The 21,495-nt window shown below is 51.5% G+C and overlaps 1 protein-coding gene across 1 annotated transcript; it reads right to left on the bottom strand.

The window, feature by feature from the left end:
- Positions 1–8,439: 8,439 nt before the first annotated feature.
- Positions 8,440–21,495, bottom strand: LOC136580988 (ADP-ribosylation factor 6-like). The gene is made up of 2 exons (XM_066581947.1): positions 21,359–21,495; positions 8,440–9,714 (listed from the first exon to the last, which is right to left on the bottom strand). The coding sequence occupies exon 2, from the start codon at positions 9,683–9,685 to the stop codon at positions 9,158–9,160; it is 528 nt and encodes a 175-aa protein (XP_066438044.1). The 5' UTR covers positions 9,686–9,714; positions 21,359–21,495; the 3' UTR covers positions 8,440–9,157.

Here is a 21,495-nt window from a genome sequence, read left to right as displayed (position 1 = left end):
GCCTTGCCTGGTGCCATTACGGATGTCAATCGTGCGTGACAGCAGGCCATTAACCCTTACACGGGCTGAGGGGCCTCTATAAAGTGCCATCACCCAGTCCATGAACCTGGGTCCGAGGCCTGTGCGTTGTAAAGTCGCTTCCATGAATCCCCAGCTCACCCTATCAAACGCCTTCTCGGCGTCTACCGAGAGTAAGCACAGGGGCTCCCCATTCCTGCGAGCTCTGGACATGAGGGCCAATGTTCTTATTGTGCTGTCCCCTGCCTCCCTCCCCGTGACAAAGCCCACCTGATCCCTGTGCACCAAGGCTGGGATGTGTGCCTGGAGGCGTGTGGCCAGAATTTTAGCGAATATTTTCGTATCTATATTTAATAAAGAAATTGGCCTGTAGCTGCCGCAGGCCGCTGGGTCTTTGCCCGGTTTGGGTATAACAGTTATCACTGCTTGCAGTGCCTGGGCGGGGAAGGGACAGGTCTCTGATATGGAGTTGAATGCGTTGAGCATCAAGGGGGCTAGTTTTTCCCCCATGAGTTTAAAGAAACGTGGGGTATAGCCATCGGGTCCTGGGCTTTTGCCATTTTTGAGGGAGTGGATCGCTTCTTTTATTTCCTGAAGGGAGATGTCCTCCTCCAGGGTCTCCTGTATAGTCTCTGATATCCGTTTTTGGGCGTGATTGGTTAGGTACTCATCTCTGTCTTTGATCAGTTCTCTATTTTGTTCCCTATATTTGTCTGGTAGATTATATAGGCTATGGTAGTAATTATAAAAATTTTCCATTATTCCAGAGTTGGTGTGAGTTAGGTCTCCCCCTGGGGTTTGTGTTGCGAATATGTATGTCTGAGGTGTTCGAGGGTTCAGGGCTCTGGCTAGACCTTTGCTGCATTTGTTGCCATATTCGTAGAATTTCCCCCGAGCTCGATCCCGTTGGCATAGTGAGATCTGGTCCATTAGAAGGAGTATTTTGTTTCGGACAGCGGATATTTCTGCCGTCCTGGTGTCTTGGGTTGCTTTTTTGTTTAGGTTCTCTAGGTGACTTAGGTGGTTGAGTAAATCCTTTAGTGTGTTAGCTCTTTCTCTTTTTAGCCTTGCCCCATGCGAAATGAGTATTCCGCGTATCACACACTTAAGTGCTTCCCACTTAGTTGGTGCAGGGGTGGTGTCTGATGTATGATTATTTTTGAAGTCTTCGACAGTCTGCTGGATTTCCTGCACGCATATTGCATCATTCAGCAGATTGTCGTTTAAACGCCAGTTAAACTCCCTCTGTTCCCTCTGTATTCTTTTAAGCGATCCCCATACCGGAGCGTGGTCCGACCATATAAAGGATCCTATCGAGCTGAGGGGATTTCGGTCCAAGAGCTTATGTGAGACTAGTAGGTAATCTAAACGCTGGTAGCAGCCATGGGAGGGGGAAAAGAAGCTATAATCTTTTGTTTTTGGATGTAGTGTCCTCCAAAGGTCAACTAACCTAAGGCTGTGGATCTCCCTGCGGAGTCTGCGTAGTGCTATGTGTGTAGTTTTAGACTTACCCCCAGAGGAGTCGAGCGCGGGGTCCAGGCTGAGGTTGAGGTCCCCTCCTAAGATAACGTTGGAGCCGTCCGCGAAGGCCCTCAATGCCCCCAGTATCCGGATTCCGTAGCGCACCTGTGCTTGATTTGGGAAGTAAACATTGGCAAAGGTTAGAATTTCGCTTCCAGTTTGTATTTTTAAGAAGAGGTAGCGTCCTTCCGGGTCTACTGATGAGGAGATGAGTTTATGGGGGAACTGTCTATGAATTGCAATCGAAGTGCCTCCCTTTTTTTTAGTAGGATGAGGGCTGTGGTGCCATATGGTATAGTTGCGGTTTCTCATTTTAGGGATTTTATTAGCCTGAAAATGTGTCTCTTGTAAGAGAGCTACCATGATTTTGTGTTTGTGGAGATGGTCCAATATCTGTCCCCTCTTAGCGGGGTTGTTTATACCCCTCACGTTATATGTGCCAAACGAGATGTTTTCCATTTATAATCTTCGTTATTGCTGTTACTCTTAAGTTGGTTAAGGGTGGTAGAGGTTGGTTTTGGGAGGGGGGGGGGGGACAGGGAGGGCAAGTAGAAGGGAAGAGTTAGGAAGGAAAAGGTAGAAAGAGGGAGAAGTAAGGTTTTGTTTAGCAAACAAACCTTGCGCAGCTAAAGGCTGCTGCGTGTAACTTCGTGGTGATATGCTAGCGAAAATGCTAGGTGTCGCTGTGTTGCGCGACGGTTCACCCTGGGTGGGAAGTGGAGGGAGGTCCGCAAGAATGGAATTGGTCTCCGGTCACCCTCCCCCCCAGAGTGAGTATTGGCAAGCTAGGGAACCCGTAAGGGGTCCTTTTCATATATGTTCCTCCGAATTTTTTGGCGAACTAAAGTCATAGTATAATCTGAGTTGAAACTTTAAACAAATTAAGTCAAAACATTCAACAGGCGGGTGGTGTCTTCTGTGGTCCTGGGCCGTTCAGTGGCAGAATATGAATCCCTAGTTAGAGTCCTGTGGTTGCGTAGGTTCTCTGGATTGTCGTACTGTATTTTCAGGTGTCTGCTGTTTGTCCTCTGCGCCGGTCACGGCGTTGCTTGGGTTGTGCAGTTTGCCACTGATCTTTGGTTCTTTCCGTGAGTAGATTCGGTAAAGTGGGCCAATCTGGGAGATTGATCTGTGGGAGCTGGAATGTTCCTAAAAACTTGGGTAAGTCTCCCAGTGAGCGTAATGTGGATGTTTTGCCTTCTTTTGTGGCCGTCAGGGAAAACGGGAACCCCCAGCGATATGGTATATTGTTGTCTTTAAGTGCTGTCAAGAGCGGTCTGAGGGCTCCTCTAAGCCGGAGAGTGTGGCGCGCGAGGTCTTGCAATATAATTATTGGTCTGTCCTTATGTATGAGTTCACCTTTCTCTCTAGCGGCGCGCAGGATCGCGTCTTTCTCTCTATAGAAGTGAACTCTGCAGATTATATCTCGGGGCCTTTTTGGGTCTGTTGCTCTGGGCCCTAGTGCCCTATGGATTCTGTCCATTATGATGGGGTTTTCAGGTGAGCGGCCCAGGAGTTGGGAGAAAAACGTTTGTGCCCAGTTTTCTAGTTGGTGGCCCTCGATTTCCTCTGTTAGACCTCGGATACGTATGTTGTTTCTTCTGTTTCTATTCTCGAGGTCATCGAGGTGCATTGTAAGGTTGTGGATTTGGTCTGCCTGGTACTGAATGGCCTGTCTGTGCGATTCGAGAATAGCGGTTGTTTCTTCCTGGGCCTCCTCTACCTCTATGAGTCTGTGACCCATATGCTGTATATCTGTGTGTATCCGCTCTAGCGCTTCTTTGTTAGATGACTCAAATCTGGCGAATAGGGCATACAATTCATCTTTAGTGGGTATGGACATGATGCGCTCCTTCCATGCATCTTTTTCCTCCCTGCTCACATTTTTTGTGCTTGTGGCGCGTTCTGGGCTGCTATAGGGGCTTAGGTCTGGTGATACTGACCACCCCGTGGCGTCGGTCTTGTTTTTTACTGATGCGGGGGCCGCCTGTGACTTGCTGTGGGATGTTTTGTGCAGCGTGAGTGTAGGTGTATTATTGTGCCTTTTACTCACTGTTTGGCTGCTTTCTGGTGAAGTCTGTGGGGTCTCTTCCTCCTTGCTGCTTGTCTCTTGCAGTCCTCTGTGTTCATCCTCTTCTCCTGGGAAGCTGCTGGCTGGTGAACGCTGCAGGGGTGAGTGCTGCTGTTCTGGGTGTTCAGCAGGGAGCTCCGCTCCACGTGTGTGCCCTGTGGACGGCGCCATCTTTGTTTTCTGTGTGCCTCTCTGAAGGGTATCAGTGCTGTGCTTCACTGCTGCCACTCTTCCCCTCACTTCTGTCAGGGGGGGTTGTGGTGATGAGCGCTGCTGTGCTGTGTCAGTAGCTTGTAGGAGGGAGGTCCCTGCACTCTCCGTTGTCTCCTGTGTTTCCCTCTGTGTGTTATCAGTGCTGGGCTTCACTGCTGCCGCTCTCCCCCTCCCTTCTGTCAGGGGGGGTTGTGGTGATGAGCGCTGCTGTGCCGTGCTGGCAGCTTGTAGGAGGGAGGTCCCTGCACTCTCCGTTGTCTCCTGTGCTTCCCTCTGTGTGCTATCGGTGCTGTGCTTCACTGCTGCCGCCGCTCTCCCCCTCACTTCTGTCAGCGGGGGTTGCGGGGATGAGCGCTGCTGTGCCGTGCCGGCAGCTTGTAGGAGGGAGGTCTCGGTGCTCTCCGGCGCCATCTTGCCTCTTCTTACATGCGGCCCCGGCGCTCCAAGGTAGCGCTCCATGCCGCTCTTCTTTCTGTTCTCCGCCGGTGTTCTGGTCTCCGCTGTCGCCCGCTTCCTTGCCTGACTCATTTTTGCCCGATATCGCCTTTTTGTGGAGGTTGATTCAGTGTTCTGGGTGAGGTATGACCGGGAGCACTCTCCTTATGCGCCCTGCTCGGCCATCCGCTAGCCACGCCCCCGCGAACAAGTCACAAAAGGACATTTAAAGGTGCTGCCCAGAAGCACATTTTAAATGTTCCATTGTTAACTCCTGTTAGTCCCTGCAGGGATTGAGGAAACCCTCGGGGAGTCCCCTCATCCCGTGGGGCCTAACAGGAGACTACAGTGTGACATTTAGAATGTGCTTCTGGGCGGCATGTTTTAAATGTCCCGCTGTAATCCTCCTAATGACTTCTAATCTTCTTTTCCTGCACAGGAGTTTCCATTGACTACTGCTCCGAAAGGAGTCTATGGAAACTCATGTGCAGCTCGCACCAAAGATGAGTGAGGTCCTATGCGGGCATTGTAGCCGCCCATGTCCTATCTTGGATTGGTGCGAGGATTTAGAGAGTCTAAAATTCCATCATGTGAACGCTTCTCTAGTAAACCATTGGTTCTCATAGAAGCGCTCTTCACGAGCCTCTAATGCACGAAAACTGCGCTCGTGTGAAAGAGCCCTAAAGGTGCGTTTACACGGGATGACCTGTCGGACGCAAGATCGGTCAGATTCCCCCTGATCACAGGAATCTAAATATATTGGCCCGTGTAAAAGAACCCAAACCCTTTAAATTTATACTTTAAGTGTTACTAAAATTTGTCAGTCCCCAGAAGAGCCGCCCCCTTCGCTATCAGACAATTTTGTAGAAATGCTTAAAGGGGTTGTCCCGCGGCAGCAAGTGGGTCTATAGACTTCTGTATGGCCATATTAATGCACTTTGTAATATACATTGTGCATTAATTATGAGCCATACTGAAGTTATAAAAAGTTTTTTACTTACCTGCTCCGTTGCTAGCGTCCTCGTTCCCATGGAGCCGACTAATTTTCGCCCTCCGATGGCCAAATTAGCCGCGCTTGCGCAGTCCGGGTCTTCTGCTGTTCTCTATGGGGCTCCGTGTAGCTCCGCCCCGTCACGTGCCGATTCCAGCCAATCAGGAGGCTGGAATCGGCAATGGACCGCACAGAAGAGCTGCGGTCCACGGAGGTAGAGGATCCCGGCGGCCATCTTCACCGGTAAGTATAGAAGTCACCGGAGCGCCGGGATTCAGGTAAGCGCTGTGCTGTTCTTTTTTTCAGTCCCTGCATCGGGGTTGTCTCGCGCCGAACGGGGGGGGGGGGGGTTTGAAAAAAAAAAAAAACCCGTTTCGGCGCGGGACAACCCCTTTAAGAGGAGGTAAAAGTCTCAAATTTCACAGCAAAACTTCTATACACCAGAAACTGTCATAAATGTTCTAATAAACTCCACTTGTGTGAATCCATCAGCTTATACCTGGACTGTAACAAGGCAGGTTTTTGTCTCCGTAAATAGTTTTAAGGGTGTTTTTACAAGTTCTCGGTGACCTCAGAAAACCTGCCTGCATTCTTGTGGCCGCAGTCTTTACAGGTGAATCACCTACAATTACTGTTTCACCTGTGAAAATAGAAAAACTTGATAACTGTGGCAGAAAAGCAAGTGGTTTTTGCCTTGCCTGTTCACAAATTCCCAACCGCCGCATTCTCTATACCAGGGGTGTCTCGTATGAACGAAACAATTGTGTGCCCCATAGGGGTCCCCAGTGGTAACCGGGTGCCCCATAGAGGTCCCCAGTAGTAACCGGGTGCCCCATAGAGGTCCCCAGTGGTAACCGGGTGCCCCATAGAGGTCCCCAGTGGTAACCGGGTGCCCCATAGAGGTCCCCAGTAGTAACCGGGTGCCCCATAGAGGTCCCCAGTAGTAACCGGGTGCCCCATAGAGGTCCCCAGTAGTAACCGGGTGCCCCATAGAGGTCCCCAGTAGTAACCGGGTGCCCCATAGAGGTCCCCAGTAGTAACCGGGTGCCCCATAGAGGTCCCCAGTAGTAACCGGGTGCCCCATAGAGGTCCCCAGTAGTAACCGGGTGCCCCATAGAGGTCCCCAGTAGTAACCGGGTGCCCCATAGAGGTCCCCAGTAGTAACCGGGTGCCCCATAGTCGTCCCAGGGATGCTGCCTGGCCAGTACCAACCCCCCTATTGCCCTCTGGGTGGGCAGCATCCCTACAGGTTTTACACTCACCCAGCCTGCAGCTCCGGTCCGATTGGTTGCAGCAGCCGCTGCGGTGTCTGACCATTGCCGCTGGTGGGGAGAGTAGAATTCTGCTGGTGTGCCACATAAAATGAGGCGGTGAGCTGAAATCAACGGTCCCATTCACTGCGCATTACGTGCACAAATACCGTCATGTGAATCTGGCCATAGGGCACAGTCACAAGGATTGTAATTTACAGCAGATCCATACCATTTGGTGCGTTTTTGATGCGGAGGTGAAGTCTGCTGCACCAATGGTGCCGATTTTCCAATGCAGGTAATACACATCAACCCCGCTGTGCGTGAACATACCTTAAGAACGCAATCTATGGGAAAAAACTACACCTTCCCGTAGGTCCTGAAGGTATCACAACATGCTGGGAGTTAAAGGGAACCTGTCACCATCTGATCCCCAAAACTAACCTCGGCCGTCAGGGAATGAGAAATCAATCACTGCTAATGGCTTCTCTTTTCCTAAAGAGCCCATGTACCCCCAAAAGTAGCTTCCTAAGTTATCCTGTGCCATATCCAAGTGAGCAGAGAGGAGTCACACCGATTCATCAGCGTCCACGCTAACCACGCTCCTTTCTTCTTAATAGGCAGGGTTTCTTCTGCAATGTGGGATGCTTTAAGCAGTTTATCAACAGAGGGGACATGGTTAGCTCGGCAGCTGATGGATCAGCAGGACTCTTCTTGGCCAGATGACTCTTCTCTACTCTTTTGCATATGGCACAAGGTAACTTTGAAAACTAATGGCAGAGGCACATGGGCTCATTAGGAAAAGAAGGCATTAGAAGTGATCAATTTCTTGTCCCCTATCAGCCAGTGAAGTAGTTTTCGGGTGAGATGGTGGTGATAGGTTCCCTATAATAGATTACAGCAACTTGAAAGTAAATTTAGTTTACCCCCCCTACAATTTAGAAGGAGCTCTGCTCGTTCTGCAGGATGAAGATGAACAGAGCTCGTTCTGCGGCTACAACTCCGGTTCCATCAATGTGTTGTAAACAGATGAAAGTTTGTAACGAGTTTTGAATCCAACTATATGGACAAACGTGCAGCGCGTTCACAGCTCCATAGGGCCAAGCAGGGACCTACAACTGGAGAGAAATCCAAGGCACACACCCGAGGACGGCACATCCCAACACACAGAACCCACCATTGGATGCATTATTGAGCTTTTATTGATCAGTTGAAGTCTTAAGCAGTACAACATGGAACAAGTCCTATGGAAAGTAAAACATTTGGAGCAGGAATAGCATTAGTGCACGGGACAGGAGCAGAAATGAAGAGGAAGGCTGCATAGCTCAGCATCGGACGTCAGTCAGGAAAGATTAACCCTGTGGGGTCAGGGGGTGGCAGGGCTAATGTCGGACACTATTGCCCAGGGGGGCTGGAAGACTGAGCCAGACGAAACAAAACAACTATGTTGGTCTCATAATCAACACTGCATTATAACAATACGCCGAAGACATGGCAAAAACTATGAACACCGGGAACGGACAATGGTCGTTGTCCATACAGTCAAGTGCAACCATGTCAGACTGCAATATTTAGTCTCATGCCTGTCAACAAGGTGAAGGAGTAGAAGGGGAGGCTAGTGCCGAAAGTGACAAAAAGCTCCTAATGTATGCTTCGTGTGCAAGTGTTTGGGGTGTCCGTATAGATTTGGATGTTCTGGGGTAAAAGCCTATAAAAAGGCAACCGCAAATCCCAGCTACAGAATGTTCCAAGCTACAAACATAAGAGGTGAACTTAGATTTAGGGACAGAATTAGGGCATGGTCATTCTGAACAAAGGGAATGTAAAAAAACATGGAATGATGGTCTGATCAATCGTACGATGTGTAGCGTATGGAAAGAAGAAGGTCATTAACCACCATTAATCGAAAAGGGGTAAAGGGAATGCTGAAGGGGGGGGGGGGGGGGGGGGGAGGGGAAACAGCATTACATGCGGCCATTCAAATTAACGGTCGTTCATTTAATGCATGGACGGGCTAGGTTCTGGCTCGCAACCTTCCCCTGTAAGCTGGGGAACCCCCTCTGACATCCAAAATGCCCTAAAAAGGCATAAAAGGACCAGGGTTGTCCTTGTAGGACTGCCGCTTTAAGGAGTTGACCAACACAATCAAGCGCTTTAAAAGTACAGGCACCAGTCTGGTATGAGAAACGACGCGTTAGGAGGATACTGCACCCGTGGTAACGTAACACTGAACATTCACCCTACACAGACTTTGCTGTTTGTCCTCTTGTTGGAAACGGGATTTTTAGTAAATCGGGCTGTTGTGCAATGAATGCTGCTGAGCAAGAGGTAACCAGCCCTGTGTGTTAACATTAGGGCAACAGACAGAGCGTTGGTTGCTGAGGTCTGAAGGAAGAGCAAACGCCCAACCGTGTTAATCGCTTCACGCTACTTATTAAGGCAGGTATCGCAGGGGGCTGTCAGTGACCAAGCAGAAGTCCCTCGCAGCCCTGCAACTCCAGTATCTCCCTTTAACTTCCATTACATAACAAAATGGGTCAGCCACATTTGGTTGATGAGGATTACTCCTTCAAAACTCCTCTACTGAAACCATAAAATTAAGGAAAAAAAAGAAAAAAAAAATCATATTAAAAAAATAACCACCATAAAAAGAGGAGTTTAAGATTTGTAGTTTGACGTCAGCCACATGAGGCCCTCGTACAGTCCCTCTCCAGTGTTGGCACACGACGGCTGGACGTACCAGTTCCTGTCCCTGATGCGGGTTAGTCCCAGCTTTTCCTGGATTTCGTGAGGCTTCATTGCATCCACCAGGTCCTGTTTATTGGCGAAAATCAGAATAATGGCATCCCTCATTTCACGGTCATTAATGATGCGGTGGAGTTCTTGCCTCGCCTCATCGATGCGATCTCGGTCAGCACAGTCTACCACAAATATGAGGCCCTGTGTGCCTGTGTAATAGTGTCGCCAGAGAGGACGGATCTTGTCCTGGCCACCAACGTCCCACACGTTGAACTTAACATTCTTATAGGTTACCGTCTCCACGTTGAAGCCAACAGTGGGAATGGTCGTAACAGACTGGCCCAACTTTAGCTTGTACAGGATGGTCGTCTTCCCGGCTGCATCCAGGCCCAACATCAATATCCGCATTTCCTTGTTCCCAAACACCCTGGATAGCATATGCCCCATGATGGAGGCTTAGAGTCCATACAGCTGGGCTAGAGAGAGAAAGGGACAGAGCACAGGATTAGTAAAAAAAAAATCCAAAAACCATCAAAAAGGTCACTTAATGAGTACGTCAGGGTTATGCTCGTCAAGTACTTCTTCATGCATCCGTCTCAACGGCGCCAATTATTGCATTTTTGTATGAATGACAAACTGTAAGTGAACAAATTATTATCTGCCGGTCAGTCGTTGGCCATGTTTACAACGAGCGACTACCAACCAGCGTCGATATTCCATTTAAAGGGGCCCTAAATCTCAATAGATCTGTCAGTGTCCTGGACCGATGGCTTAGTTTCCCTCTGCGCTCTCCTCTCCTGCACCTCATCAGTAGGGATGAGCGAGTATACTCGCTAAGGCACTACTCGCTCAAGTAATGTGCTTTAGACGAGTATTTCCCTGCTCGTCCCTGAAGATTCGGGGGCCGCCGCAGCTGACAGGTGAGTTGCGGCGGGGAGCAGGGGAGAGCGGGCGGGAGAGAGAGATCTCCCCTCCGTTCCTCCCTGCTCTCCCCGCTCCGCGGCGGCACCCAAATCTTTAGGGACGAGCGGGGAGATACTCGGCTAAGGCACATTACTCGAGCGAGCAGTGCCTTAGCGAGTATACTCGCTCATCCCTACTCATCAGCCAATTTATGACCACAACTAAAGGGCCCGTTTACACTGGAAAATTATCGTTCAAATCCCTACGCTCCTGGAACTTGAGCGATGAACGTCCCGTGTAAAGGCATGCAGAAGACTGAACGACCGTCTGCTGTGAATGGAGGTAGGTGGGACAGAGAACATTGCCGGCCAGCTGTACCTCCATGCTCGCAGCGCTGTGAGCCATGCCAACGATACTTGTGCCAGTGTAACAGTGCAGGAGTGATCACCAAGACGAAGCCCAACAGCTCGTCCCGTCTACATGGGCCATAAAGACGTTTGTACAGACCGAAACCGCCCAAATAAGTCACTCAAATAAGCGATTAGGGCGACTGTTGGCGCGTGTAAACACGGCGTCCAACAAGGTACTGAGCAAAAAGCCACTCGCTAGTCACGGACACGGAACGACTAGTGAGCGACTTCTTGCTCAGTGTAAACAGGCAGTCGCTCATCTTTGAACAACTGCCTGTTTACAGTGAATAGAAGCGAGCGGCTGGAAGAAATCTGCGGCGCGCTCTGCCTCCATTCACTGCATGACTATCACCGGTGTATAAGCATGGGAGGGACAGTCAGCCGGTGTGAAACACCCAGAGTTTACCTCTGTGGTCATAAAGGAGCTGAGAAAAAGGTACAGGAGAGGAGAGAACCGAGGGAACCGAGCGTTAGTCCAGCCTCAGCGACGGATCACCAGACTGCAGCGATAGGGACTGTAGCCGCTGCAGAGGACAAATGGTACAATATCTTTAATTAAACCCCATTGTAAGAAAGATAGTCAGTCCAAGATACATATACTCAGGGGAAAAACAAATTGGACCAAAACGTTGTCCTTAGGCCCCCTGCACACAGCAGAACCCGGCCCTGTCAGCAGCGGCGCCTGCGCGTACCTGATCACTGTCATTTTCATCTGTGCCACGCACGGTCCGCAAGGCGAGCCGTCAGACATGCGCAGTGTATTATATATATATATTTTTTTTAAAGTCCTGCTTTTACCACGTCATCACCTAGCGACTCCTACTGACTTCAATGGAAACCGTCAGTGTGGAATCCGCACAAAAACGGAGCATGCTGCGATAATTGGTTTCAGCAAGCGTGCAGGAAGAATCGATTTCCCATAGCATGCTATGGGCGCTATCTGCTGCAGATCCGCGGTGCGGACGCCCGCTGCAGATTCCGCAGCAAATACCTGTCCGTGGGCAGGAGCCCTTAGTTTATGGTGGTGACAGGTTCCCTGTAAAGACTAAGTTGTGATGCTGTTCAGGTAGGTGACGGAGAGCCCGCACACCTATCTGCTCCCCTGCTCGGGTATCACTAGGCTATCCTTGGTCTGCATGGGCCGACAGTCACTTGGTTTTTAGATGAGCTAGAAATCTAGCAAATCTACCAAGTGAGTGATTTGTTGGCGGCCGCTTGTATACGGGAAAACCAACGTCTGAATTTGCAGGCGACCGGCCCTTATAAGGTACCTTGTGAAAACCGCACATGTGTGCAAATATACAAGGAACAGACGCGTCACATTCTGCAAATATAAGAAGTGCCCATGTGTGGCGTCCGGTGGGACCATCCCTCGCCGCTCTCATGTAAGGCGTCCGGTGGGACCATCCCTCGCCGCTCTCATGTAAGGCGTCCGGTGGGACCATCCCTCGCCGCTCTCATGTAAGGCGTCCGGTGGGACCATCCCTCGCCGCTCTCATGTAAGGCGTCCGGTGGGACCATCCCTCGCCGCTCTCATGTAAGGCGTCCGGTGGGACCATCCCTCGCCGCTCTCATGTAAGGCGTCCGGTGGGACCATCCCTCGCCGCTCTCATGTAAGGCGTCCGGTGGGACCATCCCTCGCCGCTCTCATGTAAGGCGTCCGGTGGGACCATCCCTCGCCGCTCTCATGTAAGGCGTCCGGTGGGACCATCCCTCGCCGCTCTCATGTAAGGCGTCCGGTGGGACCATCCCTCGCCGCTCTCATGTAAGGCGTCCGGTGGGACCATCCCTCGCCGCTCTCATGTAAGGCGTCCGGTGGGACCATCCCTCGCCGCTCTCATGTAAGGCGTCCGGTGGGACCATCCCTCGCCGCTCTCATGTAAGGCGTCCGGTGGGACCATCCCTCGCCGCTCTCATGTAAGGCGTCCGGTGGGACCATCCCTCGCCGCTCTCATGTAAGGCGTCCGGTGGGACCATCCCTCGCCGCTCTCATGTAAGGCGTCCGGTGGGACCATCCCTCGCCGCTCTCATGTAAGGCGTCCGGTGGGACCATCCCTCGCCGCTCTCATGTAAGGCGTCCGGTGGGACCATCCCTCGCCGCTCTCATGTAAGGCGTCCGGTGGGACCATCCCTCGCCGCTCTCATGTAAGGCGTCCGGTGGGACCATCCCTCGCCGCTCTCATGTAAGGCGTCCGGTGGGACCATCCCTCGCCGCTCTCATGTAAGGCGTCCGGTGGGACCATCCCTCGCCGCTCTCATGTAAGGCGTCCGGTGGGACCATCCCTCGCCGCTCTCATGTAAGGCGTCCGGTGGGACCATCCCTCGCCGCTCTCATGTAAAGGCGTCCGGTGGGACCATCCCTCGCCGCTCTCATGTAAGGCGTCCGGTGGGACCATCCCTCGCCGCTCTCATGTAAGGCGTCCGGTGGGATCATCCCTCGCCGCTCTCATGTAAGGCGTCCGGTGGGACCATCCCTCGCCGCTCTCATGTAAGGCGTCCGGTGGGGCCATCCCTCGCCGCTCTCATGTAAGGCGTCCGGTGGGACCATGCCTCGCCGCTCTCATGTAAGGCGTCCGGTGGGACCATGCCTCGCCGCTCTCATGTAAGGCGTCCGATGGGGCCATCCCTCGCCGCTCTCATGTAAGGCGTCCGGTGGGGCCATCCCTCGCCGCTCTCATGTAAGGCGTCCGGTGGGATCATCCCTCGCCGCTCTCATGTAAGGCGTCCGGTGGGACCCTGCCTCGCCGCTCTTATGTAAGGCGTCCGGTGGGACCATGCCTCGCCGCTCTCATGTAAGGCGTCCGGTGGGGCCATCCCTCGCCGCTCTCATGTAAGGCGTCCGGTGGGGCCATCCCTCGCCGCTCTCATGTAAGGCGTCCGGTGGGGCCATCCCTCGCCGCTCTCATGTAAGGCGTCCGGTGGGGCCATACCTCGCTGCTCTCATGTAAGGCGTCCGGTAAAACCCAACAGTGAAACTACACACAAACCGCTGCCGCGCAAAACAAAGTATGGAACAAATGTAGTGGGAATGGGTGCAGACAATGGGCTCACTGTATGCGAAGGTCAGAGGAGACATTACTGCGGAGACAAAGCAGGCTGCTTGTCCACGAGCCAAGAGGTCCGGCTCTGCCCAACGACTCTCTAATGAGTCACAAACAATCAAAAATGATTTACAATCCAAACAAGAGGAACGGAAAAAAATACGGAGCTTCTATTAGGCGACTGCAGGAATCCCTCCTACTCCAAGCAGAAATGATCCAAGAGCTGGAGCGGCGTGCCGCACACACAGCTGCCACCCTGGCACGGGGCGCTAACTGGTAGGGGTTACCTTGGAAAGACAGAAAGCCTTCGCTTGGGTCCAATCTGAACTTTTAGAAAGGCGCCCTGACAATAAGCAAGTCACGAAGTTGTGCAGGAACCCCCAGCGATCAGCTGTCACCTGAGGGGATGTTCACACGGAATGGAATTAGCAGTTTTCCACAGCGGAATGTTGAGGCAGACCCGCAGCAGACCCCCCCCCCCCCCCCCCATTATCAGCTGCAGATCCGCATCAAATAGTGAGGATTTTGGAGCAGATCAGTACCCAAATCCGCTACGTGTGAACGAACCCTGAAGGAATACTTAGCAGCAAGTGTTCAACTCTCCTACAGCGCCACCACAGGGGAGATTAGGCATTACACAGTACCCTTTATATCAATGAACTGTGCATGTGATACAGCGAGGTCCTCCCCTGTACAGCCCCACTTACACGGGACGATTACTGCTCAAGCGATGTCTTTTCAGCGATCGATGCGTATAAATGCTGCCACCCTTAGCTTTTTGGCCGATGATTTTATGTTGAGTTTAAAATCCATTGTTCGGCCGGAGAGCTGACAGCATTGTCCCTAGTAAAAAAATATATTTAAAGCCCTTCCCCGAAAATCACTGCGGGAGTGCCGGGACCCAAGTGGCTAGATGCGCTGAGCCCCGGCAGCAGCAGAAAGGCAAGTGTAGATTTTTTAAAAAATTTTCAGGACCCTCACGCCCGTATAAGCCGAAGGGGGCCAAAAATGTGCTGAAAAAGTCGGCTTATACTCAAGTACATACAGTAGTTTTCTTTTTCTTTTTTTTTTTTTAAAGGGACCCTGTCACCGAATTCATGCTGCCCGAACCATCGGTTCCCGAGTCAAACTTGAAAGTGTGTTTATTCTGAAACACCGCAGTGCTCCAGACCACCACTTACATGGGGGGCGCTGTGCAGATCCATGCCAGATTCCCTTTAAACTAAGGCCAGCTATACACATTAGATGTAGATCAGCCGCCTCCAACTATTTTGACAGGTCAGGCTGATCATGTATGGCGGCTTCACGCCAGCATAATCCGCTGCATGCTGCCCGCATGAAAGTCGTGCAGCACTTATGCAATAACATGGCATGCTTCCTGCGTGTCGCCTAGCGACATGCACTGTTTTGGCGTGTATAAGCACCTAATACACGCTAAGAGAGACATCCGGTGATCTTTATTGCGTGAGCAGCAACATGGACGTCCGTGGCAGATTGGTACAGCGTATTACGCACGGAAGGCCCGCACATACGATATGCTGTCACCACACATTCGTGTGAAGGAGCCCTTCCTGTGTTTTGGGGTCTCCGGACTCTCAGACGTCTGCTAGATTTCATTCACCCAACCGTTTGTCTTGGAGCGAACAGTCGCCGCCAGAGATCTCAGCAGCCCTCTCCCCTCTCAGCACACTTTTTTTTTTTTAATCCCCCTTTTGAGGGACTTTGTATGAAATCCCCGCCAATACGCAATGTACTGCGTTTGGACAACGTTGCCTACATGGCCCATACGAAAATATAGGGCTCACACTACGTGGTACACAGAGATAGAGCATGCTTCGATCCATGTGTCACGTGTATCTACACGCACATGGATTAATGCAAGACCTTTGACTCCATTCACCACGTATCAAGCAGCTGAGCGTCGTACAAATATACGGTGAAACCACGGCCGTGGACCCGGGCCCTCAACAGCAGGAACTCCATCTACGAACTCCTCTTACCTACAGTGAATGGAGACCAGCGGGCCTCTTCACTTCAACAACTATCACTCCCGTGTACAGCGCAGGCGCAGGAGGTACGGCTGTCAGGCACTTAGGTCCCTGCTAATACAACGGATTTTACTGTGGATCCGACGCAAACCCTGCATCAAATAAGGGACCCATTTGTATGAAATCGAATCCGTAACGTAGTCCATATTTAAAACCAGCTGATGTACCCGGCTTCGCCTGAGTTAGCTTGGTCCAGGTGTTTACCTGTTCACATGGAAAGTTTTATGAAGTGGTGGTTACTTCAGAGGAACCGAGGAAAGAAATATGTATCCACATAGAACATAGATTCTCCTCAGACTGCATGTACCGATGTCCCTCTGCAGAATGTGCCGCCCCTCACACTCTACTCACTTAGGACCTAAAGCTTGCTCACGCCAAATTTCACACTTGTACGGCACTGGGAAGTTACATTACATAGGGGTGCACTTACTTTCGCAATTAGCATTGAATAATCAAGTTGTGGCCCCTTTAGGCCGCCTGCAGATGGCTGAGTTGGATCCCGCTGCAGGATGCAGACCCGTGCCGCTCCTGGGGTCTTCTGTTTTCTGCTATGCGTTGGCTGCTGGCCTGTCGGCGCATGCGCTGAGTGGAGCCGGCCCCATCACCACTGACATTTCTGTGCTGGCCTCTGCGAGACGCACACAGAAATAGAACCTGCTGCGATTTGTTTTCCGTGTGTGTTTTCAGGTGGACAAATCACGGCCGTCTGCATAGGACTGCGTTTTGTAATGCAATCCTAGGCAGGCGGGCAGGGGTGAAAATTCTGCAGGAAATCCCGCTGCGGAATTTTCGCCCATGTGCAGGGGGGCTTACTTTTCATATTTAGAACCTAAAAGAATGCTCCTGCCAAATTTCATGTCTGTACGACATCGGGAAGTTAGGGAATTAGTGGCGAGGATAGATAGAGATCTGCTTCTCATGAAAAACCAGGGATGAGAAGTTCCTTCTCAATGCAGATTCGGCATCAGATATGCTGCACACAATGAGACTCGGGCCACTCTCTCACATGCGCTTTTTACCTCGATATCCGGGGCGTTTTGAACGCAGGCTAATCGCAGTATTTTGCTCCCATGGATCTCCATGGGGCCTCGCAGACCTGCGCTTGAACCCGACTTTTGAGCGTTGTCTGCTCTATTTTGGCACATTTTAATGCATCTCATCACCCATCAGAATGCTGGGGTGCGCTAAAAACCACTGAACGCAGTAACTTACATTCGAACATGCTGATAAAAAAAATAAAATCATGTTTTACCGTGAGAGAGAGACCCAATACGGCAGCCGTGGATTTGGACGTGTAAGGAAAGTCTGTGGCAGAGATCTGCCCCTAGAGTTTTCAAAAGCAGATTTTGCTTGTCTGGGTCGGGGTGTGTGGGCAGGGGGGGGGGGGGGGGTCTGCCACGCATCCAACGACCTGCACAGCACGACTGGAAGTCTGTAGGAGAGACAAGCGGTGCCAGGGACCACGTGTAGGATCCAATCAGGGGAAGGAATGCAGATAGCTCCCAAAGCCAATTATAATTGAAGTGTTCCCTGCGTTGCTCCGACGGGACGCACTCCAGCAATACTTGGCCCCAGCGACAAAGTCACTACGGAGTTATGGGTGCCGATGTGGCGCATTTGTTGTGCCTACTCCATCCAGAAAATACGCACCCAAATAGAGGATGAAACGTGAACGGGGGTCTCCAAACCTTTTAGCCAAAATCAGGACCACAAATGTGCCACAGCAGTCCAGAAGAGACACCGGTCATGCCATCAGGATGCCAGTGTGGGCGTTTCAGAGGCACCGTGCCCGTTCCTTGTTCACCTGCTCCAGCATATAACACATCATCCCAGTCGGAGGAGTACTTAGCATCTTCACAGAAGTCCTCTTCATGGCCACACAAGGAGGGACCAGGAAGTGGTGTGCGAGAGTCACCAATCGCAACCTGTCAGTGCAAGGTCTCTGGGCGGGTGACCCAGCTGGACCCGACAGTCATAAAGGGACCTCCAGACCGATCCACAAGAGCAGATTTAAATTATATCCATGACCACGGAGCCCACTGTGCTCTGTAGTCGCGGATATATGCGTAGCGCATACAATTACATTGCGTACGGGCAGCGAGAAGCCGCATCACTATGCGACGGTGCGGGAAATACTAAAGGGAAAAAAACAGCTGTATTGCACATGACCGCCTGCGTGCGTCCGCGGCCATACACAGTACATTTACACGCCGTACACCGAGTCACCGATGGGGCTCACAGCTGGAACTGCAAATTCCGCAGTCACCATCCGCGCAGACAATCCGCAGTAATATGCGGGCATCGAAAAGCATGTAGTTTTGAAGTTTCCCCCACACCTGTGGGTGCGAATTGCATATTCTGCGCGCTCTATTCTACCACGGATTCCGCATGGATCGGCTCCATTGCGGTCTATGCAGGATTGCAACCTGCAGTCCAGACACAATTAACATTGCGGATAGGTGGCGGAATCGCTCGCAACTTGCTAGGAGACCAGATGGAAAAGCCAGAATCCCGTCTGGAGGGTGATCAGGATCGCCGGGGCGGCGGTATAGTACTTTCTGTGCGGACGATACGCTGTATACACAAACATCCGCACGGAGAAACACGGCACGCATACACGACCGAGCACAATTATTTTCCGTGATCACTTGCAGATCTTCCACTGCGGAGTCTGACCCATTGGGGTGAGCCCGGCCTGATTCAGCCAAAATGCAGCGGTCTACGGTGAACTAAATTCAGCTCCGGAGGTCCGCGGGGCGCGGCGGCCGAAACACGAACATTAACGACCTTTCACATAGGCGAAGCCTGATGATCAGTCGTCGAAATAAGCAGCAAACGACTAGCTGATTGGATCCTTTATGTGCTATACCGCTGACTGGAGCTCGCCAATTATTATCTGCCCATGTAAAAGACCACAAAGGGACAAACGCTGAGAAGTTTCAACAGAGGAGTTGCATGCGGAAAATCCCCAGCACTTCCAAAAACAGCCCAGCGGGCGAGCGTTTAGTAAAGCTCATCCGTGAAACTTAAATCCACAGCATGCCGCTTTAGATGCTCGTCAGGAACGCCATCTTTTCTCCTTGGGGAGAGCGCTGAGGTGAGTGAGGAGACTTATAAGGCCATGCATGCTCCTCTGGGTAATATGCAAATAAGGGAGATGGAACAATACCTCTGCAGCGCCACCTATTGGGAGGCAGCAAATAAGATGCTGAAGCCCTCGGGGGACACAAAATCGTGCTGTGAAGAGGCCAATCTGTGTGCAGAGACCCAGATGCAAAATCCATGTCAAGTAACAGCCCTCCGCGCCACGAGACGAAACTGAACCCACGCCTTACGGCCTCCGTCACACGGGCGTACTTTTCATCAGTACTTTGTGAGCCACAACCTGGAGCGGGTCCAGAATACGGATGAGATCCGGATCGCTCCCTTCCACCGTCTCTGCGCGCCACTTCTTTTGTCTTACAGAATACTGATGAACAATACGTCCGTGTGAAGGCGTCGTATAAAGTCCAGCATGGCTTCCTGCTAAGGCGGCACAGATATGTCCAGCGCATGGGGTGAGCCCCGCGGCAGATCCACATGTGGTGCATGCAGATGGTGTCACGGATGCGTCCAGTATAAGGCCGGGCTCACACGCGGCTGAAACCGCTCCGCATTTAAGTCGCCAGGGTCTTCTAATTAGGCGCAGATGAAAGCTGCCCGCTTGTAGGATCGGCAGGACTGCGGGTTTATTCACAATACCACAGAGGCCATTTATAGGCAACCGGCCCATGGCTGCACAACTGCGACAATTTACACGTACCGCGGCCTCACCTCAGCCGCACGACAGACGCAAAGTGTGAACACAATCTGAAACACAGCAGTAGGGCGCACACGGGTGTAACCGTAAGACGCTGCGCATATGTCAGCTGGCATTTCGCTGCATAGGGCAGCGATTTTGGGCTGCGCAAAACAGCGCATCTCACGCAATCCTGTTTCCCCCCCCCCCCACTCTTCTGCTTAGCGATGCGACATATATGTACAGCGTTTATTACGCGCCCCAGTGAACAATATGCGGTAAAATAGAACATGCTGCGTTCCTTTTTACAGGCAATGTATATACATAGGTGCGAATGGATCAATGAAAATCAATGTACTTTCATCGACTCCATTCACCGCGTATTAAGAGCACATACGTTGCGCACTGCATACGCGATTAAATTACGCTTCTGGGAACGAGCCCTTGGAGCTTATTCACATGAAGACATTTGTGCGCACAAGACGCAGTGAATAAGGCCCATTTTAGTGACGCAGCGTGTTCCATGTTTGTGCACATCGCACCCATTAAACGTAATTGCTCATTGATATAAATGGGCGCGCGCTTGGGCGTTATTTCGAATACGCAAATACACAAGACATGTGCGCACAAAAAAAATACTGTAACACACACGTGGGCAAAAACACAACGCACTTCTCACAAATACATAGCACAAATGCAGAAAAAAAAATACACCCCTTAAGATTAAAGGAGATGTCCGGGACCTTTAGATGGTGGGAGTTCACCTCCGAGGATCCACACCAATCAGCTGTTAGCCAGGTCTGCAGTTAGTGCGCACAGAGCTGGAAGCAGATAGCGCTGTCCACACTGCAGTGGCCATTTTGATACTGCAGGCATTGAAGTCAATGGGAGCTGTGCCTGTAGTACCAAACTGGGCCACTGCTATATAGACAGCAGGCTCAGGGATCAGCTGATCATCAGGGATTTCAAGCGGGACTCCAGCCAATCAACTACTGAGGACCTATCTGGAGGTCTTCAGTAGTAAAGGTCCAAGACAACCCCCTTTAATTCTTGACTCACGAAAAGCTCTGCAACTTTCATACTCACCATTTTCAAGATCTCTGCTTGCTTTGGTGAGTTGGGAACATTCACATGAATATCTAGAGACTGAAAACCTGAAAAAGTCAGATACTCCTCACAGCTGGGAGTTTGCTACAGTCGTGTCCATTCTCAATAATCCTCCAGCAGCGGCACACACATTTCTCCTCTGCTACAATGTATCAGTCTGGAGTCCAAACCGTCCATCCAACTGTCTGGAATGGATACGACAAATGCAAACATTCCATTGTGAGAAGTATTCGTTCTGGGCAAGTTACCAGCTTCTGAATGCAAGACACATTCACTGACTGCAAGCAGGGATTGAAAGAAATGCTAAGGAATTGAACAGCAGGGTATGTTACGAAGTTGCTGAACTTTTCCGTATATCAGATTACTCTGTATTACATAGGACTGGGCACCCCGTTTAATAACGCAGCCCCCCCCCCCTCTGATCTGATGCCTCCCCCACCCCCCAGATTGTACACCGCAGTACCAGATCACTACACCATGTAGCAGAGCTCAAGCTTGTAGCCACCAAAGTTGGCTGTAACTTCTATGTGATTCAATGGAAATCACTTCTATGGCCAGTGCCCAAGAACATACCCACCCAGCCCCGAATGTGCCCTGCAGGGTCCCTCCCCACCCTTCACACATCACTTACCCACATCAGCCTGCGGAGAATCCCCCCCATCATCTCCCCCGCCCTATACAGGCACATCACAAACAATGGCCAATTATTAAAGGGCCAACATATGCCCCCAGCCAGTGCACAGCTGTGATAGATGACAGCCTGCCCCAACACTTGCCCCACTACGGTCTTACAGCCCTTCCCACACCCGCCTCATACAGAACCGAGCACATACATGCCACCCGGTGTCACAGCTGCTCCTGGCTCTCAGCGGTCCCGGCTCCTGATCCGGAATCGGAAGGGCGGCGGGCAGCAGAACCACACCGAAACAAGCCACGCATGCGCAATATCCCGCCCACCCAGCGCACTGCC

This window comes from Eleutherodactylus coqui, chromosome 10, assembly GCF_035609145.1.
Source record: "Eleutherodactylus coqui strain aEleCoq1 chromosome 10, aEleCoq1.hap1, whole genome shotgun sequence".
NCBI lineage: Eukaryota > Metazoa > Chordata > Amphibia > Anura > Eleutherodactylidae > Eleutherodactylus > Eleutherodactylus coqui.
Note: the sequence above shows the minus strand (reverse complement) of the source record. Positions and strands in the feature narration are given on the sequence as shown.